This window comes from Xiphophorus couchianus, chromosome 13 (genome assembly GCF_001444195.1).
Source record: "Xiphophorus couchianus chromosome 13, X_couchianus-1.0, whole genome shotgun sequence".
NCBI classification, from domain to species: domain Eukaryota; kingdom Metazoa; phylum Chordata; class Actinopteri; order Cyprinodontiformes; family Poeciliidae; genus Xiphophorus; species Xiphophorus couchianus.
Genome location: NC_040240.1, coordinates 25,310,290 through 25,334,375, shown reverse-complemented (window position 1 = coordinate 25,334,375; position 24,086 = coordinate 25,310,290). Strand labels below are relative to the sequence as shown.

The 24,086-nt window shown below is 42.2% G+C and overlaps 2 protein-coding genes and 1 long non-coding RNA gene across 7 annotated transcripts; 2 read left to right on the top strand and 1 right to left on the bottom strand.

Annotated features, from left to right (window-relative positions):
• The first annotated feature begins 219 nt into the window (after positions 1-219).
• Positions 220-1,733, top strand: LOC114155478 (free fatty acid receptor 3-like). Its single transcript, XM_028035391.1, has one exon. It carries the CDS (start codon positions 274-276, stop codon positions 1,222-1,224), a length of 951 nt encoding a protein of 316 aa, XP_027891192.1. The 5' UTR covers positions 220-273; the 3' UTR covers positions 1,225-1,733.
• Positions 1,734-6,058: 4,325 nt separating this feature from the next.
• ago3b (argonaute RISC catalytic component 3b) lies at positions 6,059-23,189 on the bottom strand. Of its 4 annotated transcripts, none has more exons than XM_028036999.1 (20): positions 22,886-23,189; positions 22,343-22,488; positions 19,435-19,597; positions 19,203-19,323; positions 15,806-16,014; positions 15,591-15,727; positions 15,151-15,285; positions 14,925-15,012; positions 14,697-14,844; positions 12,647-12,766; positions 12,429-12,572; positions 11,127-11,260; positions 9,978-10,162; positions 9,741-9,900; positions 9,575-9,665; positions 9,214-9,408; positions 8,812-8,946; positions 8,058-8,159; positions 7,773-7,972; positions 6,059-6,409 (listed from the first exon to the last, which is right to left on the bottom strand). In XM_028036999.1, the coding sequence occupies exons 2-20, from the start codon at positions 22,359-22,361 to the stop codon at positions 6,301-6,303; spliced, it is 2,595 nt and encodes an 864-aa protein (XP_027892800.1). In that variant the 5' UTR covers positions 22,362-22,488; positions 22,886-23,189; the 3' UTR covers positions 6,059-6,300. The 4 variants fall into 4 exon arrangements, with proteins under 4 accessions (XP_027892800.1, XP_027892802.1, XP_027892801.1 ...); XM_028037001.1 differs by having other exon boundaries at positions 12,450-12,572; XM_028037000.1 differs by having other exon boundaries at positions 23,061-23,189.
• LOC114156517 (uncharacterized) lies at positions 16,401-19,207 on the top strand. 2 transcript variants are annotated; one of them, XR_003597954.1, is made up of 4 exons: positions 16,401-18,268; positions 18,515-18,583; positions 18,668-18,785; positions 18,888-19,207. It is a non-coding gene; the product is annotated as an uncharacterized LOC114156517 (long non-coding RNA). The 2 variants fall into 2 exon arrangements; XR_003597953.1 differs by having other exon boundaries at positions 16,401-18,415.
• Positions 23,190-24,086: the final 897 nt, after the last annotated feature.

The following is a 24,086-nucleotide window of genomic DNA, read 5'->3' as shown; positions in this document are numbered from 1 at the left end:
TTTTAACTAATACTTCATTAAACAAAATATTGAAAAAACAAAACTAAGATTATGATGAAAATTTTAAGATCAAAAAATATATGAGATTAAAGGTTTTTTTTATTTTTGACATTTTTCTCCGAGGCTCTCACAGCGCCCCCTGGCGGACCATATGTTGAAAAACACGATGCTAAATGATCATGTCTGTATATTTTGTCTCTTTTTCAGCTTCTAGATCTGATCGGCCGCCATGTTGTATCGTCTCTGAGCTCGAATCCGACCCGTTCGGCCGCCATGTTGTACAACCACCTGTTGCTCTCCGTCTACATCCTCACCTTCCTGATGGGGGTTCCCGCCAACATCCTGTCCTTCATCACCCTCTGCCGGAAGATGTGTCGCAAGGCGGCGCCCATCGACGTCCTCCTCCTCAACCTCACCATCTCCGACCTGATCTTTCTGGCCTTCCTGCCCTTCAAAATGAAGGAGGCCTACGACGGCTTGAAGTGGCTGCTGCCCTACTCGCTGTGCCCGCTCACCGGCTTCATCTTCTACGTCACCATCTACAACAGCACGCTGCTGCTCACCGCCGTCAGCGTGGAGCGCTACCTGGGCGTGGCCTTCCCGCTCAGGTACGCCGTGTGCCGCCGGCCGCGCTACGCCGTCTGGGCCTGCTTCACCTTCTGGCTGGTGACGTCATGCAACCTCAGCATCGTCTACGTCATGCCGTACTCCCAGTGGAACTACGGCGGCAACGCCAGCCCTCCCACCACCTGCTACCTGGACTTCTCAGAGGCCGACCTCAGCATCCTGCTGCGCGTGCGCCTGGAGCTCTTCCTCGTGCTCTTCTGCGTCCCCTTCATCATCAGCTGCTTCTGCTACGTCAACTTCATCCTCATCCTCTCCCGCCTGCCCAACATCAGCCGGCGGCGGCGGCTGCGGTGCATCGGCCTGGCCTTCGGGACGCTGGTGGTGTTCACCATCTGCTTCGGGCCGTACAACGCCTCCCACGTGGTGGGATTCGTCCACGGCGACAGCCAGGAGTGGCGGAACCTGGCGCTGATATCCAGCACCCTCAACGCCTGTCTGGACCCGTTTATCTTCTACCTGTCGTCAGCGGCGGTCCGCGGCGCTATAAACCGCTGCTTCCGGAGGGTCACGGCCAAGATGCACATCCTGGGGTGTGGAGGGCCTCCGCAACGCAAACCGCAGAGTGGGGAACGGTTCCGGGAAGAAGTTCCGCCCTGAAGAACCCGACATCAGGCGGAAGATGTTCTGCCAGCTGTTATTAGACCGTGAGATGATTCTGTTCTGTGGAACTGATCGGAAAACTCTGGTGGTTTAACGTTTTAATTTAGCATTTCGATTAATTAATTACATCGATTTATGTAACACAATTAATCGCTCTTTTATAATTACAAAAGTTCCGGGCTGGAACCTTTGTATTCACGCGTTTCTGGGGCGCCCATAAATGTGACGTACAGCCGCTAAAAATAGCAACGGAAGCTGTTTCTCTCAGCCGACTGGGGTTTAACTTCCGTTTCTAAGACGATTTGATTGGACGCTGGGAAAGAAAATTGTTGTGTTCAAGTTATGCTAAAAGTAGTTAGCCTGTCAGCAAAGCCTAAAATAGCATCTGAATGCTAAACATGTTGCTAATGCCAATGTCAGAGGCCATTGAAGGTCCATGAATGATCAGGACTTCCTGAAACTCTGGGAAGTTGAGTGGATAGAGCAGATTAAAAACTATAAATATCTTTGTTGAGTTATTCTTTAGTAAATGTTGCTTATTTTTTCAATATATGATTTTTGATTAATTGCCATTACAAATCCTTAATTTAATTTAAAACCACCAGTTTAAATACATTTCTGCTGAAACCTGGACATTTCCATCAAGCTGTTTCTGGGCGATGTTAGTTTTTAAAGATTCATCTCCTCCTTATCTAAAAAGTCTTTATGCTCAATTAAAATACAAGCGAAGAACCAACAGGTACCTCCATGATTAGCTGACACCACAATATGCATATTGACCATTGTGATATATTGTGCAGCCTGATTTTGTTCCTTATAAAAAGTGTATCCGATGTATTTGTGTTTAACTCTATCAGTTATAAACCTTGATTCAGAAAAGCTCCAGATGAAAATAAAGACAAAATGTATGAAGCTAAATTGGTGCCATAAAGTTTAACAATAAACACATAAATTGAATAAATGCAACATCTGGTCATATTTGAGTTGTCGTGTGACTGACGATTCAAATATGATTCCATATTCTTGTCATCTGCACCAAACGGGGACAGAAGATTAAGATGGAAAAAAAACTCTAGAATCTGAAATTTCAGTTTCACATTTAGGTTGTTTTTCCACCTGATAGTCCAGGAAACTCGGTTTGATTGGGAAACAAAAGAGCAACATTTGTTCCTTCTCCTGCGGTTCTGAGTTGGATTTTAAGCTCCTCAGGGAGCAGCAGTGATTGGTTCTGGATCCAGAACCAGCTGCCAGAACCTTCCCCAGCTCTAATTGAATCCCCGTCAGGACAATAAACATGGACGCCGTGTTTACCCTCACACCACCTGCCACTTCCTGACAGTAAGCAGCTGCAATCTGATCCCGGGTCAGTGTTTGAGGAACCTTCAGGCGTTTACATCTGAACGTGTCGCCTCCATGTTGACTCTGCCTGCCAGTTCATAAAACATCCTGTGCTTTTCATTCGCTCCCATAAAACACTTTGCTTTAATTTGAAACTGTGACTCACTTCCTGTGATGTTTGAACGGCTATCTGGTTCCACACCTTCAGACATGAAAGGATTACCTACAGAAAGCCTACATATAAATGCATGCCACACATTTCAGATTTTTATTTGTAAATAAAGCTAAAGAAACATTTTTCTTCTGCTCTCTGTTGATCTGTCAAAAAAATCCCAAGAAATTCACAACTTGTTTGAATCTCTTTATTCAAAAAAAATTAAATAGCACAAATAAAATCAGACCAGGAGGTAAAACATCCAGTTTTACAGTATCAGGATACAACATAAATATATAGAGAAACCCAAACATGTTTGTTTTTAAGTGCAGCCTGCAGAGATTTATTCCTTCATGTAGAAACCGAGTCCGACCGCCCCCTGCAGAGTTCTGACCCGTTATTGCTGTTAATTAAAAACATAAAAAGAGGAAATGACACCAGGGGGCGCTGCAGCCCACGCACAGAAACCATGAAATAAATAATGCTACATGACATCCAAACCGGTACCGGTTCTGCTCAAGTTTCCACAATCATCTTTTTTTGTGATTTTTTCTTTTTTTGGTCCGGTCCGCTTCGACCCTTCAAGTTCTGCATAATGTTTTTTTTTTATTTACTTGGCATCACACAAATATTACAACATGGACACACGTTACAGCAGGGTCACAGAACCAGAACTTCATCAGCACCATCAGCAAAAGGCACAAGTCCGGAACGGTCACTCGGGTCCGACGGTAAACTTTAGAACCTCCCCTCTCTAATCACAACAGAACCACTGAGGAAAACGTCCTGGTGAAGAAATGATCTATTTTCTGGTTCTGGAGTTTGAAACTGAAGCAGATTTTAATTTTTAATAAGCACCACTTAAATTTTACAAGCAAGATGAAATAATACATAACCGAACTGCAAATAAAATGGATAAACGAGTGTTTTATACATTGGATTAGTTTCAGAAATTAGCAAAAAAAAACATTTTATTATTGTCTTAAAATATATTAACCCTTTCATGCATAGTGGTCACTACAGTGGACAGCTGTCTGAAAGCCATTTTCTTGTGCTTCTTGTGGATTTTTATGTTATAAATGCACACAGACCACTGAAGTATTACACTAATGCATCATAAAATACACCATCAACTACTGGCCATCAGCTGCAAATACAAGAAATTATTTTTGTTAAATCCAATATGGCTGACCGACCTGATCCCTCTTTCTACTGTAGACGACTCTTGCAGGTAAAATAAAATATTGACACATCAGATAACCCCTGAAGAACAATACTACTGATGTATTTTTCAAATAACAACTTTGTATTTGGAGAAAATTACAATAGATCACCTAAAAAAAGAAAAAGAAACATTTATTTTTCTACTTTTTCATGCCTTAAGAAAATTGGGGAAAAAATCCTGACACAACGGATCATAATTCTTGCATGAAAGGGTTAAAATACGAGCCGGTCATTTTTTCAAAGTCGTAGTTGTCATTTATAGAGAATAAGAACGCAAGACGTCGTCATTAAGGGAGTTCCATATCATCACTAAAAAATAAAAACATTCAATTGTTTCAGTTTGTTTTTTTAAACTTTTTAAAACTTTTTAAATGTCTGCTCATCCCTTTTTGATAAAATCAACTTGAATATTTTATTTAAAAACAAAAAATCTATTTTACCAAAACGTACGAACCTAAAACTCTCAGTTCGAAGCCCTTCTATCATACCCTAACCTGATTGGACGGTGGGGATTCAAACTGTCCAATCACAACTGTGCTGTTTCAGAAACACAGCTGCAGGTCCTGGAAAGGACATAAAAAAAAGTTTGGAGAAGTTTGAGTTAAAAAGAAGCAACTGAACCAGAATGTTCCAGAATTTCTTCCCGTTTTATAAAGAATCAAACCATCCATCGTCTGATTGGACAGTTTATTCTGTGATCGTCCAATCAGGTCTAGATCTAAAATACTAAATGTTATTAGCCATTTTTCTACCGACAAACTTAAATATTTCAGCTTTTTTATCTGACAGGTTGATAAAATTTTAAACCTCTTGATTTCTAAACATTCATATCATAAACTCCTTTATTTTATTTTTTAAATAGAAAGTGTCTAAACGTGCATTTAGTTCATATTTCAATTATAAATATATCTTCATACGGATTCAAAATGCTTAAACTGAAGGAGATTAAAGGCATCTGTGAGACAACGTCCTGCCTGCGGGTTCTGGAGGTCCGTTTCAGTCCCAACCGGTCCAATACGTTGGTACCGACTTCAAATATTCTTCAAGTAAAAGCGAACGCGAGCAGACTGATGGGCGCGGCGAGCAGGCACGGCGGTTTGGTCCGAGTGGGGAAGCCCCGGTGGCTTCGTTTGGGTTGAAGTCCAGAGGCTCAGCGGCACTGCGGCAGGAAGCCGCACAAATCTCATCCTTATTGCATAACGAGACGCTGCTGCTCCGTCAGAAAGTCCGGTTTGAGGCTAAAACGCGACAACAGGAAATAAAACCGCCGCAGACAAACACCGACCAGTTTGGCATCATAGATCTAAAGTTTGGTGATTAATTCGCAAAACAACAATAAAATTATAAGCATCTGCAGTCCTGGAAGTCGGGCAGAATCCGTCCAATTAAAATGTTCCCTTTCGTACCAGCTGATCACCTTCTAACCCAATCAGGCACTTTGATAAATACGACCAATCAGGAGACGGCGGTCAGCCATTATAAACCGTTTCAGTGCGGGAAACCTTATTGCACCGGAGGAGTTCTGCAAGTCCGAACCGGAAACAAAGATCCAAATCAGGAGAATTTCAGTGAAAAATAAAGGAAAAAAAATCATAAATTTCAGAAAAATACGACGGTGTATTAGGGCGGCAGTCGATAGAAAAAAATAGGAGTAAATTTCCACCAAAAACTTGTCCAGGAAAAACAAGAAAATTGTTGAGCTCAAAAGTTCATTTAAATTAGTAAATTTAAAAATGTCAATTTACTAGAAAAATTTTGAGAAATTTTCTTAATAAAAAAAGACATTTCGAAAGAGGGAGTTTCCAAACATCAAATATTTTCCACTTTTGAAATTTTCCAGAAAAAACATGAAAATTTCTGAGTTTTTAATTTTAAAAACTTTAAAAATTTCAATGTTTGAATCAGAGAAAATGTATAAAAAGTAGAAAATTTTTGACTTTGGAAACTCAAAATTTCAAAACGTTAAATATAAGAAACTTTTGAAACTCAGAAAATTTGTGTCAAAAAAACTGACTTGACTTTTTTCTAGATTTTTTTTTTTTTTTTTAGATTAAGCTCAAACTCTTTGAGCCTTCTATAGCAAATTTTTGACTTTTCTAACTCAGAAATTTCCAGTTTTTTTTCTTGGAAACAACATAGAAATTTTTTCTTTCATGTTTCTTCCAAAATCCTCAAAATTTCAGAGTTTATGGCGGATATTTACTCTTTTTTTCTCTCTCTAAAATGGCCGTAATATTCTGTCGCAGAAAAACACAAAACCTCTGAAACGCTAGATCTAGCGGTCGCTCACAGTGAGGCGACGGCATCCGGTTCTGATCAGGTTTCAGCAGCTCAGCGGTCGGATCAGAACTGCCCCCTCAGGCGAAGTACATGGTCCTCAGGGTGTCGTGGTGGATCTGCACGGCCTTGGCCAGCGCCTGCGGGTCTCTGCCGTTGCTCTGCCCTGAGATGTGGCTTCCCTCGGCGCTGAGGCAGCAAACAGAAAACACCGTGAGACACCAAACGCGTCGCCACCGACTGGGAAGCTGCCGGGGAAACCGGATTCTCCCAGTTTAAAACTTTCAATATGGAGGAAAAATCCTGACATAACTGGAAATAAACATAGAAGTGAATAAAGGCTTGATAAAGTCACAAATGTGCCAAATATTACATCTAAAAATGAAAAAGAACTTTCCCCGACTTATTTGATTATCTAGTGTAACATTTTTTTTATTTTGTTTATTATTTTTTATGATTTTCTAAGAACCCATTATGTTAATTATTTGTTATATATGATGATGATAAAAATTCATAATTTTTAAAAGTATTAATTTAACCTTATTACTATTATTTCATTTTCCATTTTATTTCCAATCTTATTGTTTTCTCAGTTTATTTATTTGATCATATTGTGTATTTATTTAATGATTTTTTTTGTTGCATTTTCTCCCCTCTTATTGGTCAACAAGTAGAGCTCTGCTATTAAATAGATTAAACATAATTAAATATATACTACATACATTCTGAATACAGGAGAAACAGAAACAAACATGACTAAATTAAATATGAAATGACAATATGAGAAAAAAGAAAGATATAAAATAATTAAAAAAGAGAGACTAACAAAACAATTGGACTGAAAATAAAATGATTTTTTTTCTGCTAAAAAAAGATCAATATTAAAAAAAAGAAAAAATGAGTAAATTAAATATATGAGATGACAATAAAAAAATAAACTAGCAATTGTAAATAAAATGGAAAATTAAATAGTAATTAATGCTGTTGAAAATGATAAATAATTTATATTACAATATGTAATCAAATAAGTTGGGAAAGTTGTTTTTTGGATTAAATATTTGTCACACTAAGAAGTTTATCAAGCTGATCATTTATTTCTATATTTATTGAAAGATTCTGTCAGCATTTCTCCTCCATAATGACTTGATTTTTTTCTCTAAAACTAAAGATTCTTCAAAAAAAAGAAAAAAGTAATTTCCTTAATAAAATTGGAGGCAAAATTCTTTTTAAACCTTCGCTAGAACAACAGGAAGTATAATTGCTCCTCTGATCCAAATTAACGACAGGATTTTAGCTTCCTAGAATTAGCATGTGACTTTTAGCTGCTTCTGTTCACTGCTACTACTTTTTCACAGAGCTGCAGCATTACTGGCTGATATAAAGTTACTAGCTCACACACATTTATCTGGATTATCACTGGTTACAGCTGGACAGCGTACTTTTAAATCCCAGTTCAGGGTGCCCAGTGGTTAAGTCTCCAAGCCAAACATTTCTCCTAAATCGAGCCATTTAGTTCATTAAATCGACCCAATGTGCGGCTGGTCGGACCCACCTGTCGTGCTCTTTGTCCACCAGGTGGTAGCGAGCGCGGAACGCCACCAGGTGGGCGTAGTAGGCGGGCGCGGGGATGGAGACGGAGCGCGTGCAGCGGACGTAGGTGTGGCACAGCTGGTAGGTGAGCAGCTGGAACTCATCCGCCGTGAAGCAGTTGTCGTCCCACAGGATGTGGTAGTGGGACGGGCGGCTGGTTCCCTGCAGGGGGCGACAGAGAGACGCTGAGCTGACGGAGACTCAGAGCGACTCGCAGACGCTCTGAGGTCTAGAGGTCAAAGTTCACCTGGATGCCGGCATGGCTGCACAGGTAGAAGTCAAACTCGTAGGGGTGAGTGATGTCCGTGTCCACGGTGGTTCCGGCTGGGATGTTCCCGCTTCGGCCCACCTGAACCGGTCAGAACATCCATCAAATGAATATCGACCATCAAACATTTGTGATCATTTCACAGAAACAGGATTTTATTTCTGGTTTAGGTTTAAAACATTTGCAAAAACAGGACGGATACACTCTGGGATGTTGATGTTTGTGGAAATGGATGTAAACAAAAAAAATATTTTCAAATATTACTACAAGAAAAAATATACTTTTACTAATACTTTTTGTCATCCTGTTTGAAAATTCACAAATTATTCTTAAAAAAGAAAAAAAAAGTATAAACCTGCTAAAATCTGCTTTTGTCGCATCTAAATTTAACACATTTGTTAAATTAGTTGGTTCTGAATGTTTTATTGTTGGTTCTGTACGTTCTGCACTAATGGTACAATTTGTTTCTGGTCATTTTATTACTTTATTCTTGTAATTAAATTGAAAAATTTGCAGCCTGGTCCTAATATTCTTTCGTAGAGTTGACATGAATTTAGCGTCTAAATAAACAGAAGCTGTCAAACAAGATGGCCGCCCTGAGTGCCGTGACACCATTCTGCATTATGAAAACATTGGCGACCAAATAATCCACCGAGGTTCTCCCTCCAGATTTCCCAGAATTTGGATTAATCAATAAAGTTTGATCAGTTAAAGTATCGGCTGCATCTCTCACTCGCTCGTTGCGATCTGCGCAGAAGAGCCGCGTGTGATGACGCTTCTGAACCACGATGAAGGTGATTCCTGGCTGGTACTCCTTCTCCAGGCTGATGCACGCCTCCCTGATGGCCAGCAGCTCGTAGTGCAACACCTGGACAGGTGAGACAGGAAGAGACAGATAAGGACAGGAAGCGAAAAGCAATAATGCAAGAACACATTCTCAGCGCTCAATGAACTGGAGCTGGAAGACATTTTAAATATTCAAAATAAATAAAACAACAGACATATGAAGTCTCTGTATGATAATGATTTATAGCGACTGGCCTGGTTTGAACTACAGATGAATATATAAAGTAATAACTCAGCATTTGAACTGTCTGCGGTTTACAGTGTGATGAAACAGGAAGTGAGGCGTCACCTGTCTGAACTGGCCCTCTGACACGCCGTCTCTGTAGAAGATGATTCGGGTCGGCTTGTAGCGGGTCGACTTGTAGAACTGGATCAGCAGCTCCCGCACCATGGAGGCCAGGTCCTGGATCACTTCCTGCCTGGGCCTCTGGACCCGGACCGTGGCGCAGTACCGGCTGGGGTGGGCGTCCATGCTGCCGACCACCTGCAGGGGGAGATCGGCTCCAACTCAGCAAGCTTTTAAATAGTAGCAAAAAAACCAAAAGAAAATCTGCTGGTCTGAATCAACCAGGACAGCAAAGATTTGATCAGATGTTGATGCTCGGAAACGTCAGATGAACCAGAACCTAGCTCCGGTCGGACGTTCTCACCGCAGCGATCGACGGCTTCTTCCCATCGCCGGCTGGAGGATGAGTGACGTCCGCTCCCAGGAAGATGATTGGCTGCTGGAACACCGACGGCCTAGAGGGGTAAAGGTCAAAGTTTACCGTCCATCAGAGGCCTGTGAGAGGAATCAGCAACGCGTGGGGGTCGTACCGCTGGTTTGGAAGCAGGATGTTGTTGATGCCTCCCAGCTTGACGTTGATCTTCAGGCAGAGGTTGGAGAGCGTCTGAGGCGACGTCTTCACCACGTTCTTCACCTGGACACACTGCGTGGCCATGCCCAGCAGCGTGTCGCCCACCCGCTTCACCTCCGCTGTGGGGCGGAGCCAATCAGTCACCGCATCACTTCCTGCCACGGGGCAGAGCTGCTACAAGTGGTCAGCTTCTTACCGTAGACGGGCGTTTTTCCGGGCAGGATGACGATGATGAGCTGCAGGCCGGCGTAGGTGTTCTTCAGGTGCCTGAACATGGGCTCCACGCTGTCGGCGCCCTGGGCGTATTTACAGAAACACGGCTGGCCCTGGATCGGCATCCCGGCGTCCTTGGAGATCTTCCTCAGCTGCTCCGTGAAGCTCCTGGGGAAACAGGAACCGCTGGGAGCAGCTCATCCAGACGGGCTTCAACAAACCCAACTCATCTAAATACCTTCATTTTTTACTCTGGTTAATTTTGTCCGAAAACATTTTTATGGTAATAAATTTGCTTAAAATTTATTAGAGACAATAATTAGTATTGTCTACTATATGAAGACAATAGTAGTCGTCTTCGTTTTTAAAATAATTTATATAATACGAATATTTATTCATTAAAAATGTATTAAGAGTTAAAATAATTAAATTCATAAGAGAAATTAATTAGAAAAAATAGAAATAAATAGTTTTATTAGTATTTTATTAACAGTAATATTTAATTTTTAAAAACTAGAATGTTTCAATTTACAAAATAATTTACTATTAATTTTAAAATATTTTTCTGAATGTTATTTTATTATCTGTATTTATTTTTATATAAATAACTTATGCATAAAACAGTCATCTTTATAAAATGCATTTTCTGTATAAATTATGTAAAACAAATATTGACTTATATAAACAATTTATGTAGGGTTAAAAATAAGAGAAAAAAAATAATAGCAATGATGATGATAATGCAAATTAAATAGAAAAATGTTAAAGAATTTGTTAATATGGTATTAATATTTTATGTATGTAACAAAAATTATCTACACAAAAATTTTGTATTTATTTTTAAGGATTTTACTAATTGTTAATTGTGTCTGAATTTAAATAAATGTATCTATTTATAGTAAACAATAAATATTTATAAAAATGTACTTTGGGTTAACAACAAAAACAATTCTAATAAAAATTAATATAAATAAGAGAAATTAATTTATTAAAATTTTACAAAACATTTTCTAAGAGTTTCCTCTTGATGTTAGAATATTGTTTACACCTGGTAACAGGTTCTGCCTGGATGGTGCAAAGCTTAGCGTCTGAATATTTCTGAGTGTTTTTATGGACGCCGTTCTGATCTCACTTGAGGATTTCCTCTCTGCACTGCCGCTGGGTGGCGAAGCAGGCGATGGCCCACATCTTGATCTCCACTCCGGTGTGGAACTGCTTCCCCCTCATGTCCCACACGCCGTGGCTGGGCGTGGCCACCGTGCGGTTCTGCAGAGACAGCATGCGTTGGTGCCGACAGCCGTTCACACGCTGCGGCTGCGCTGTGAGCTAACTGAGGCTTGTTATCAGCAGTGACTGGATGACTGGATATAAATGTGTAAATCAAGCTGCTATTCACACAGAGACGATGCACAGCAAACAGAAATGCAGCATAAAAGCAAAGCTAACAGATGAAAAGAGGAGCTGCAGACAAACACGATTTCTCCACAGAAAATACGTTTTTAATTTTTTTATGGTTTTAAACTCATTTTAAGACTCAAAATGTAGAGAATTATAAATGATAACACGCAGAAGACAAAGATTATTAAATACTCCGTTCACATCAGGGTACAAGAACCTAACTGGCCAGACGATCCCAGAAACACTCCATCCAGCCATCCATTTTCTGTTCACCCTTGTCCCTAATGGGGTCGGGAGGGTTGCTGGTGCCCATCTCCAGCTACGTTCCGGGCGAGAGGCGGGGTACACCCTGGACAGGTCGCCAGTCTGTCGCAGGGCACCCAGAAACACTCAAAAGGCAAAAATTTTTCAAGATGGTTGTCAAGAAACACATAATCGGATCCATAAAAATCTGATTTATTCATCATTTCTTTGATTTGTTAAGATGGCCATCATGGTTGTCACAGAAAATTTTATTTTCCTCTAAAATCACGAATTAGATAAATGTGTTTGGTGTCAAATCTTATTCTAGCTATGAAAAAAATATAAACACGAAAAATATAAAGATTTTCTTGATCTTGTGTTTTCTTTTTCTGATGGACACTTTTCAAAATGGCCACCATGATCGTTATCAGAATATATGATTACATTAAAATGAGCAGTAGCTATTAACAAAAGCTTACTAAAAAAGAGTTGGGTTCACTAACCGCTGATTCACAAAACAATCTTAACTTTGCTGAAGCTGAACACAGGAAAACATGAGCAGAAGCAACACTAAACATAAATGTGATGCTGTGGCCTTTAATTCCCCTTTAGGATCCATGAAGTTTGTTTGAATTGAACTGAATTTGCCTGTTTTGACTGCAGGTTATTCAAACTACAGACTGGATTTAGTTAAAGTTTCTTTTCCGACAGTTTGAGTTGTTCTTATGTAGCATCTGTGGAGAAATCTGGGTTAACTTCTGAGCCTAAGACGGAGATTGAAAAGGGAAGGTACCATAAGGGGTTCAGAGCTCACCCTGCCGCCATACTGCAGCATGGGGGCCGGCAGGACGCGCCCCGTCACCTGAGCCATCTCATCGCGCACCCGGAACTGGAACTCCTGGACGAACGGGTCGGACTCGTAGTTGGCGCTCCTGACCTGCAGGGGGCAGAGCAGTTTCTGGTGAGCCTGAACCGGGTTCTGCTGGGTTCTGCTGGGGGTTCTGCTCTCACCAGACGGCTGATCTCCTCCTGCCTGTCCGGAGCCGAGCGGGCCGTGGCTTTGATCATGGTGGACGTCTGGTTGTCAGTCAGCTTCTTAATGCAGCGCTGACCGGGAACGATGTTACACACCTGCACGCACGCACACACACACGCACACACACACACAGCAGCTGAGTTTAGGGCTGAAATGATTCCTCGATTATTAAAATTCCTCGACGAAAATGTACCTGCCTCGAAGCTTCGTTAATTTAGGTTTTATTATTATTTATTTATGTTCCGCCCAGGACATTACCTGCGTTGGGCGGAGCTCTGACTTCCGCCTTAGTTGTTGGCCAAAGCTAAGTGTTAGCAGCATAAAGACCAATCTTCAAGTTCGGCCCGTGGGGATTTTATTCATTGATCATAATGCCTGGGTTTTCATTGTTTTTGGGAAACTAGCAGGCATCCTTAAAATGACTGGCACATACCTGGAGTACGGAGCCTTTCTGCTCCAGGAGCTGCTGGTTGAAAGCGAACGGCGGGAAGAGCTACAGGTATTTATACAGGTGAGCGGCTGGAGAAGGACCTCGCTGCAGCAAACAGGAAGGGGCGGGACTGTCAGTCTCGTAGCTTATTTGGAAATGGGGCCATTGCACTCCGGAAATGAAGGGGGCGCTATTTGGTATATTATCCGCGGCCTCCCGTTTTTATTTTTTTAAATCTGTGATATATCTTCATCTTTAGGAAGGATTTTCACTCTCAGCATGTATTTAAACTTCTCTCTTTTATGTACTTACGCGTAGCTCACAGTTTTTAACTAATTCCGTAGCTTTCTGTGAACTTCTAAATCTGCTCCTTAGTCGCATCTTTTCGGGCCTGATACTGCCTCTAGTGGCGTGGGGGTGGTAAAACAACTAATATAATTACATTACTAAATCAGAATACCACAATGTCTTTATTATTTACTATTAATTTCGGCATTACTGGAACAATAAAATATAAATGATCTTATAAAACACCATATTTTTTCATTTTCTTAAGGATGTAGAGCTAATTAGCTAGGTCCAGTCTTGGACCTCAGGGGCCTGAATGTGTACTTGAAGGTCATGCCTTTTTGTATGCTGACCACCAAGGAAGTGTTGCAGGCGATTTCTCCGGGTGATTGGTTCACTTCCATAGATCTCAGGGATGCTTATTTTCATGTTCCAATTGCTCCGCCCCATTGGCGGTTTCTTTGTTTTGCTTTTCAGGGGAGGCACTTCCAGTTCAGGGTCCTCCGGTTCGGACTTTCACTGTCTCCCAGGGTGTCCACCTGATGTGTCACAGCAGCCCTCTCTCCTCTGCAGGCACAAGGATTAAGGATCCTCCTGTATCTGGACGACTGGCTCATTTGTGCTGCAACATGGGACCAGGCGGTTGGAGACACTCGGTAAGTGCTCCATCATGTGGGACGCTTGGGCTTGCAGGTGAACAGGGAGAAAAGCAGTCTGACTCCCTCACAGGAGAATATCTTCCTGGGCATTGCCATGAATTCCATCTCAATGACTGCTTGCCCGCCACCAAGCCAACCCTGGGTGCCTCCTGCTTGGCCGCCAGGGCCCTGCCCTCTGTTGTCAGACGTGAAAACCTTGATGTCTGACCGGCAAGCATGTAGTTCCCGTATATACTCCTCCGAGGGAGGAACCACAAAGGCAGTGTCTGATCTACTTGTGCAGCCCCTGGAGGGCGAGACTTACCCGCAGCTCCGACCAAACTGTTGTCCTAGCTGCTTGTTGTCCTACTAGCAGCAAGCAGCTAAGATAACAGTGGTACACAGAAGCAACCAGCTTCACACGACCACACACCTGTAGTCAACACACCTGCGCCAGAAGAACAAAAGGGATTGAACGCCGGGCGTCATGTGACTATATAGAGTCACGGGGGTCCCCAGCAGGTCACAGGTAACTTGGTTGTCATTAGTACTCAACCTGCGCATGTGCAAGAATGACCATTCAGTGCTTGAAGCACCGAATGTAGGGATGAAATAGAACTATGAACATGAATGGATTCAGTTCAGTGAACTAGTTGGTGGTCTTCTCACCTCCAGCGGCAGGTAGGTGTGTTTCTGCTCCTGGCCCACCTGCAGGCAGGGCAGGTGTGGGTACTTCAGCTGCAGGCTGTACTTCTCCCTGAAGTACTGCGCCACGGTGCGCTCCACCGTCTGGCCGTTCTCCAGCTGCAGAGGGAACCTGAAGATTCAGAACAGCGATCCGGTCAATGTGGGACCTGCAGCGCCCGCAGCTGCGAGGAAACACGGTGAGAGACGTACGTCTGCAGGCTGGCAGGCCGCCGCGTCACGTTGCACACCCTGTACTTCCTCCGCATGCTTCCACAGTGGGTTACTTCCACTTTAAGACCTGAACGAGCATCAGACAGACTTTTACTTCTTTACTGTGAGGAAGCAACCAGACATTTCTCTAAAATCTGCTTCAGTGAAGCTGAAATGTGAATAAAAAGTGCGAGCGCCTTCAGAAAGCCTGGACACGTTTTCCCACCTTTGATCTCTTTGGTGAATTTGACTCGATGTGAATCCGGGAGCGAGCGCGGCTGCTCGTCCATGTTGTGGATGTCCAGCACCTCACACATGAACTGGATGACCGGCTGCGCTTTGTAGAAGGCCGTGGCTGAAACTGGAGGAGGAAACGACAGTCTGAGCTTCTTAAGTTCATCTGGTTAAAACACGTCACACATATTATTTAATTACAGACCCTGCAGTTAACCTGGACTGGAACCTTTAATCAGATTGTTTATTTATTTACTGTTGAGGAATAGACAGTTTACCTTGTTAAAAAAATTAAGTAATGAGTTAATTAGACTGTAAGAATAGCTGTGCGATTGATTGCCAATCAATCATCCCAGAAGATTTGCACTGCTTTCCTTCCCTTCACGGCACAACAGAGCTTCCTGTTCCACTCAGATTCTCCCCGACACTCACCATCGATGTTCAGCATCATCTTCCACATGGCGGGCCGCACCGACTGGTGGAAGCCGAACCAAACCTCCCGGCCTCCGCCCAGCGGGTGGTCGTAGCCCTCAGGGGAGGAGAAGAAGGACCGACCCACCGGGGTGTACCTGGTGGGGGACAGACACCACACTATCATCTCAGCTCCTGACGATGCTGCCAAGTCGTTCCAACGCGGCGGCACTGACTTCATGGAGGGCAGGTGTCGCAGGACGACGTCCACGGCGTGAACCGGGTTGGTGCTGAGCGGCTTGTCCAGGTCCAGCGGCTCAGGGACGCTGCGTCCGGTCAGGACTTCGTGCAGCAGGTGCCAGCTGACCAGCGACACGAACCGGATGCCGACCTTAAACGGGCGATCCTTCCCGCCTTCGCCCGGCAGCGTGACGTCCAGGTCCACCTGCACCGGACCAGAGGAGACCATTGAGGAACCGAACCGGACCGACCGGAGTCTTCACGTCAGCTTCATCAGTCCAAAGCGTTTAAGCAACAAGGCAGTTCAAACATCATGGAGTCAACTTTGTTTAACAAGCAGTAAACTTTACATTTTGTTAAAAGCCACACAGCAAAAACAAAATCCATTAATCTACTAACCAAAGTTTTCTAAGCCTGGTTTCCTGTGGAAATATTTTAGTACAGTTAAAATAAGACAAAACTGACTCATGAGTGACTTTTCAGCAAGATATAAGATTTAATTTACAGTCAATAATTCCTTAATATTGATGAAAAAGTTCTAGTTGGCAGATTATTTCTCTTATAATATGAGAAAATGTTTTGTTACAACTGAAATAACCTGCCATTTTAATGAATATTAATGAATAATTTATTTAAAACCAGCTGCTATATGTTGCTGAAAAGTTACAGGAAGTTTCATCTCATTTCAACTGAACTAAGATATTCGTCCTCAAATCTAAACCAAACTGACGTGCTAAGATTTTCTGTTTTTGCAGAGAATGACCAAAACCATCGAGGAAACACACTTCAAATACGTTGATCAGTTAGGGCTGTACACCCGATCAATATCAGTAGATAATATATCTGATAGAATAGTCAATATTCAGAATATTCACTGAACTGCACTGCACTCTGGGAGATGTAGGCAGAGGAAAAGCTTTAGCCGCTCAGCCTCTCACAGCCAGCTAAGCTAGCTAAGCTAATCAACAACTCTGTCACTTTGCGGTTGCCTAGCAACAACCTGCTGAGTGATAAGCAGTTTCAAGCTCCCCCTAACTTTGGTTGCCTAGCAGCAACCTGCTGAGTAGCGTGGCAGCAGCGCTTTAAGGTTTTCCCATCGCGCCTCATAACTGCTAAAAAATAAAAACTGGATAAAACAGGACAGACTGCCAATATTTCAGATAATAAAAAATCAATAATTATCAATAGACTGATATGAAACGCTTATATTGTAGATACGTTGTTCAGCTGTATCGTCCAGCCTTTATTTCATTTACTACGAATCAAAAGGAACTTTAAACTTGTCGGTTTTTAGCCTTGATTTGAAGAAGCTCTGCGTTTCGGATGTTTCGCAGTTTTCTGGAAGTTTGGATAAGCAGCAGATGTCAGGTTGATTTTTTTAGGTGGTAATCAATGAGATTAAAGATAAAAGCTTGGATGAGTTTCTCTAGATATTTCTGAGACATTTGTTGTTTAATGCTGGAAATATTGTCAGAACCGATTTTAACTTATGGTCTATTTATGGATGTAAGAGTCAGGAAGATGACCGTCATCATGGGCTTCTGGAAGGGTTAGTACCTCCTGTTACGACCCAATACCAACAGTTACATGACGACCTTCAGAGGTGAGTTTACCTCACAAGGTGATGTGCTTTTCCCTCTTGCCTGGAAAACCTTCCCCATTCTGAGAGGGAATGGGATGGTGCAAACGTTTTTCAGCATCAGTAAAGGAAACTTTTTACGCTTCTTATCTAGGAGGCTCAAACATACTCAGTTATGATTTTGCTCAAATCATTTTTTGCGTGTTTGTTCTTACTGCTAACTAAAAGTGACCACAATAAGACTTCTGTGTGAATGGTTTACGACCCGAAGCGACGAAACCCAGGAAACCCTCTACACAGCAAATTCAAAAGTGTTAGATTCCAGTGTTGGTGTTGTATGTTAAAAATAACAAGTGTGTTAATTCAACATTTTTAGTCTAATTCAACAACATGAGTGTTAGTTTCCCTTCAGAGTTGGTTATTCCAGAGTTAAATTTAAGCAGCTCCTGCAGATCCAACGTATCTGTGACGTCACATGTTTGCCCAAAGAGCAGGAACAGCAGCATGTCTGGATTATCGTAACAAGGTAGGTTCCATTTGAAGATTATAATATGTTTGATTATTTTTTATGGATGCATTAATTTTCGAGTCATATACATGGGTCGCTTAACGTAAGTTTATTTGTTTGGATATCACTGTATATGCGAATGTTTAGTGCAGTCCAGTCCTCCTACCATCCTGCAACTTTCAGGTGCTTCCCTGCTCCAACACACCTGAATCAAATGATCGGCTCGTTAGCAGGTCTGTTCAGAGCTGATCCAGGTCTGTTGGAGTAAAGATGCAGCTAAGCTGCAGGGCGGTTGCTCTCGAGGACTGGACCTGAGCTCCCCTGGTTTAGGATTTTTGTTAGCAGCCAAGCAGGTGCAGCACGAGATGTCGGGTGATTAGCCGAACATTAAAACTGTCAGAAAAATTTGAAGGCCGTTTGAGTTAACATTATTTGCATCATGTTGGTGACTGAAACCTGTTATGATGACTTCAACACATTTCTTCAGAAAGAACTTTTAATGCTGTCCAGAGTATTTCTGTAAGCTGACTCATTTCTATAATCCCTGATGATTGTGTGATGATGTCTGCGTTGTGTTCATGGTAATTATTTCTGAATTTTTCATGCTTTATCTTGTAGGTGGTGAAAACGTTCTCCAGGCTAAACCGAGTGGTCAGTACTTTGAACGAATATGATGGTGACACACTGGTGGGTCTGGCTAGTTTTGCTCACACTTTAAAATATTTGTTTATTATCCTAATATTTCTGCTATTTTTCCTGTTTTTCCCCCAGGCTGGGAAAAACAGGCCTTCTTCTGTCGGTTCATGTGATTCTTCCTTCGTCTAAAAGCCACAAGAAGAATTAAAACGGCCCATGTCAAACCGAGGACCATGTTGTCGGGTATGTGCAGGTATGTGGTTATTCTAATGATCCTACTTCTTGTGTAGAAGGACTTTCTCATTGGCTTAGTTTGCTATATATAGTTAATATTTCTTATTATTCGTCTTCTTAGCATTTTGTCAAAGATGGCAGCCGGTGCTGAAGCCTTCCTTATTGGTTGGAACCAGAACAGCCCTTCCTCCTGCATGTTGGTGAAAACAAGAGCAGCACCAAAGACACTTGTGATCACCATCAGTGATCACAAGACCATCCCTGACCATCATGGCTGCTTTCCATGAACTTTCAAAGCACACTTGCTGTTGGTGATGGAAGGCCGACTTTGTAACCGTCTCTATGTGGCTGTGAATGTTCAGATCCAAGTCCGCCCAGGTTTGGATCTCTGGTTGCCAGCTGTAACTGGAGCTGTGCTGACTCCCGTCAGTCTTACCCCGCTTGTGGCGACAGGAAGTGGACTCGCCGTGTAGAGACTCCTCTTCCCATCGTAAACCGGCAGCCGGTCGCCGAAGATCGTCACCTTGAAGTGCTGCACCATGGAGTCCACCACCTCCCTGGACAAAACACAGAACACCCCGGTTCAGATGCTTCCCGGCAGGACAGACGCCCAGGTTCTGGACGGACACCCAGGTTCTGGACGGATCCATGCCAGACTCTTCCGGTACCTGTTGACCCTCCGGGGGCATTTCTCTGGCTTGACGTCGACCTCGTACAGGTAGACGTCGATCTTAGGGATTTCCACCTGGAAGCAGTTGGCCAGGAGCTTGATGGGCTTTCCGATGGAGCCATATCCGGGTCGCCGTGGCAACGTAAACAAGGCGTGGGCTCCTAAGACCAGGAGAGACGGGAAAATGTGAAGAAAACTAAATTCACAGGGAATATTTTACCAGAGACATGCATTTTTCAGCAATTTAACAAAAACCAGAAAGGCATCGTGGTGTGGCGTTCAGGTTCCTACAGATGTTCTGGTCGTCTTGTTGGGCTTTATTTTTTCCAATAAACTTGAGATGAGCTCAGATTGAACGCTGGCTTCTGATTGGTCAGTGAGGCAAAGGAATATTTGACTGTTTTTTAATAAACTTGTATTGTTGAAAATATAAATCTGGACGTAGTTTTCCAGGATTAAATGTCATTCAGTTAAATCCCAGTTTGTTTCCCAAAATGACAGAAAAATAAAAATTTCAAGGCTTTACTTTGGTTTATATTTCAGATGGGGTCAAAACAATTAATCAGATTAATTTATTACTGAAATGATTAACTAATTTAGTAATTAATTAACTGTTAGCATACAGACTCTCAAAAAAAGGCCATTTGCTCAAAAACACCTTCAGAGCAAAAATTAAACCAAAGCTAAAGATTATTTCAATAATCAATAAAAATTATTCATTTTAATCTGCAGATTTCTCATTAAACCACTTGAGCTTATTTTATACATTAAAAATACAAATGAATAATTAAACTTCGTTTTTAAATAGGAAAATATTTTATTGCGTTCGTTTAGTTCGATCATCTGCAGCTAAAAAAATCATTGTAGTACCAACAAGCAAAAAACTCTGCTTATCTGTTGATTATTTATTGATTAATAACTGGATAGAAAAAGATGCTTGTTAGATATTGATTAGCAGAATTTTAACCTGGAGAAACTAAACGAAGATTTTTCATCTTAAGTTTTGGCTTAATTTCTGTTGTGACTGTTGTTGTTTTAGCAAATGGCTGTTTTTGAGTCTGAATTCTCCAGTTAGCGATTAATCAGTTAAAAATTAGGATTAATTAATCAATTATTCACGATTAATCAGATTAGAAAGTCTGACTTGTTTTTTCTATTCTCAGTTTTCTTTCCCATCCGTTCCCAGGTAGCTAAGGATGATAATCCCCCCCTGAGATCCAGAACCAGCCGGTCCAGAACAGAACCGGGTCGGTACAAACAAGCTGTGAGCATTAATGCAGCGAGGCGACAGGAAGGAAGTGGTTAACGAGGAGGAAAGAGCTGAAGACCCTGCAGGATGTTACAAGTTTCCTGGTGTTGGAAAACACAACTCCGGAGCTGCAGAGAAAAACCGGAGCGGGTGCCGGGCCGAGCCGGGCCGGGCCGTACCGGGCCGGGCCAGAGGAGGGTGAGTGTGTGAGCCGCATGGTGAACTGGAAACCAGAGTGACATCACAGTTTCCACCAGCATGAGGCAAACTCAGAGAAGCTGATGAAAGGGTCAGGAAGGATGAAGATGCTCTTCTTCCCGCTGAGCTGTCGCCATGGTGACGGCATCGACGTTGCAACATTTTCACCACGGCAACAGCGGGCAGGCAGGCAGGAGGAGGTAAACAGGTGCGTTCGAGTCGCTCATCATCACCTCCGGAAATTAGATCAGGAACCGGGAATGCTGAGGAGTAACGGGAAAGACGGATCGCCTCCGACGCTCCGGGAGGAAAACCGGAGACACAAACGGTCGGATTAATGACCTTCACCAGCGTCCGGAGGGGCGGCGCTGCCGAGCCTCTGGGACCTCACAAACATTCCCGACTGATCGTCCTGGGAATACTGGGATTACTGGGAATACTGGGAATACTGACACCCATCAAACATCCAAAAATATCCAACATGCTTTCTACCAACATCTAACATTTTCTGTCCTCTGGCCAAAAATTAAACCTTCAAACTGGAAATGTATTTAATTTATTATAAAAATCTAAGACGGTCAGAAAACAAATGTTTCTTATATTGTCTTTAACATGTTGCATAAATAAAATGGAGCGGGGAAGGAACCGGATCAGGAGAAGATGGTCCAGACATCTAGGATTCAGGCGGAAACGGCACCAATCACGATAAAAACAGAAACATCAAGGCGACGTGGAAACGCAGGTCTGGCTTGGCGAGTCGTTCTGGTTTATATCTGAGGAAAGTTTTACTGGTTCTGCCTCTGGACCGAAACCTGCTCACTTCCTGAAGGTTTTATGAATCCAGAGAGAATAAATCTGAGTCCCACCAACATTTTATTGTTAAATATACAATTTATCCAGAAAGTAGAAATAAAAAAGTTATTTAAAGTTCTGAAACGTTGGCGGGTTGCAAAATCACTGACTGTTTCAGGAAAACCCGACCCGGTTCAGGAGCAAACGGACCCGTCTTGAGTCACCATGAGCTCAGCAGCTTCAAGTGAATATCCAGAACCGCATGACTGGATCCCTGTAGCTTCAGAACCACCTGACTGGATCCCTGCAGCCTCAGAACCACCTGACTGTATCCCTGCAGCTTCAGAACCACCTGACTGGATCCCTGCAGCTTCAGAACCACCTGACTGGATCCCTGCAGCTTCAGAACCACCTGACTGGATCCCTGCAGCCTCAGAACCACCTGACTGGATCCCTGCGGCTTCAGAACCACCTGACTGGATCCCTGCGGCTTCAGAATTACCTGACTGGATCCCTGCGGCTTCAGAACCACCTGACTGGATCCCTGCAGCCTCCCAGGTTCAGACACACCTGGCCGGATCTCTCTCTGACAGCCAGCTGAGGAAACCCGTGAGACCGGTTTACCTGAAACACATCCCGGTGTATCTGGCATTCAGAGCATGCTCACCTGTTGTTCCGATTTCCATTCATGAGGTCTCGGTCCGGATGACCCGGCTCGCTGTAACTCGGTGTGGATCCGGGCTGGCTCCCCCTCCCTCCCCTGCTTCCAGCGGTACTACACGGTCCTGGCCCGGTTCTATAATGCGCCTCCACCTGGAAACAGAATAATAAACTGCTTAATTTCCACTCGGAGGAGACTGGAGACAGTTTGGACCGGCTTTAGCCCGGACTAAAATAAGTACACGATCAGCCTGAAGTTAGCCTCTTATTCGGCGCGACATTAAAGGGTTATTACGCTTTTTAAGAATCTAAACTACCTTTAATCGGGATAAAACAAAATATAAAATAAATAAACTGTTCAAAATTGTTGTATATTAATTTGCACAAAATAAAAATGTAGCCTAAGTTGGGCTATATTTTGATAAAAAATTTTAAAGTCGCAGTTTGTTCTATTAAAAGGAAAATAAATTAAAAAAAATAAAAATCCAATTAAAAAAAAGCCTTTAAGGGCTGCTAAGTATTTCAGCCCCCATCTGATCCTCTTACATACCTGAGATTTTTAGCCGCAGCTGATTAAATGTAGAAAACTCTCCTTAAAAACTGTGACACAGCCTTTAGCAGGAAGGTATCATTCAGACTCCAACTTCAGGATCGTATGTCGTCTAAAAGCGTTTTTAGCTTCAAACACTGACAGCTAACAGCTGAACAACGGCAGAAATGTTCACCTTCTTCTAGGATGAACTCGGTGTTCCGCTGAGTGAACCTGACAAGCCGGCGTTCCTCTCTTTCAGACGGCTGGTAGGAGTTCGGGAACCCGGTGTCCTCCTCCGTAAAAACCGGTCTAATCAGATCGAGCGGAAAGGTAGCGTAAACATATACGAGTCACTTCCGTGAATACTTTCAAAAATAAAAGCACGGCTAGCTCGCCGAATAAGCTTTTCAATATTTCTACGTTTAAAATGAAATATGGGTAAGTTATTTCAAAATATAAACCTTTTATTTTCATCTTGAGTTCATTTATGTTTTTGCTTTTATTTGGCAAATAAAAAAAAACAAAGGTAGAAAATTTAAATAATTTTTACTGTGTGGATTTTTATTATGTGGACAAAAGGAGTTAAAATAATTTTTTTATCATGATGATTTTCGTAATATATGTCCCAACACATAAAACCTGAAAACAGACTAATTCTGTACCTTTACCTTGAAAACACACAGAACATTATCTGTTTAATGCATACAGTAATCACCAATAAAATAAACTTTTCATTCATACATTTTATTATTCTGCTGATTTGAATCTTGGTGGGTTTTTTTATCGATAAATCATTTAAAATGTCCTAAATCTTTCTAATAAAAGAGAATTAACATACATGATTCATTTAAGAGTGAGCATCTAATAAAGAAAAGGCAAACGGTTTCTTAAAGTCAAACATAAAAATATGAAACAGTACCAGAAATAAAGAAACTTATCTGTCTGCTACATATTATATTCAGAATATTTTTTTCTGATTTATTTTTAATAGTAGATTGTTTTAGGTTGAAGGGTAAAAACACATCATTTCCGGTGTTTGTGCATGAAGTTTCTGTGGATTGCGACAGTTTCTGTCTCCTCCTCTGCTAAGGGAAACCCGTCAGGAAATACCGACTGTAGAAAAACACGTCATTTCCTGAAGAGGGTGACGTCATGCTTGACATTTAAGAAAACTTTTGTTGAAAAAAAAAGGCTTCAAGTGACAATGTTACACTGGAAA

Bases quoted from the DNA above. Each gene is read 5' to 3' on its own strand.
- LOC114155478 (XM_028035391.1), top strand. From the start codon at position 274: ATGTTGTACAACCACCTGTTGCTCTCCGTCTACATCCTCACCTTCCTG.
- ago3b (XM_028036999.1), bottom strand. The intron at 12,573-12,646 runs GTGAGAGCAGAA...TGCCCCCTGCAG, and splicing joins AGGAGGAGATCAGCCGTCTG to GTCAGGAGCGCCAACTACGA. The intron at 8,947-9,213 runs GTGACGCCTCAC...TCACCTGTCCAG, and splicing joins CAGAGGGCCAGTTCAGACAG to GTGTTGCACTACGAGCTGCT.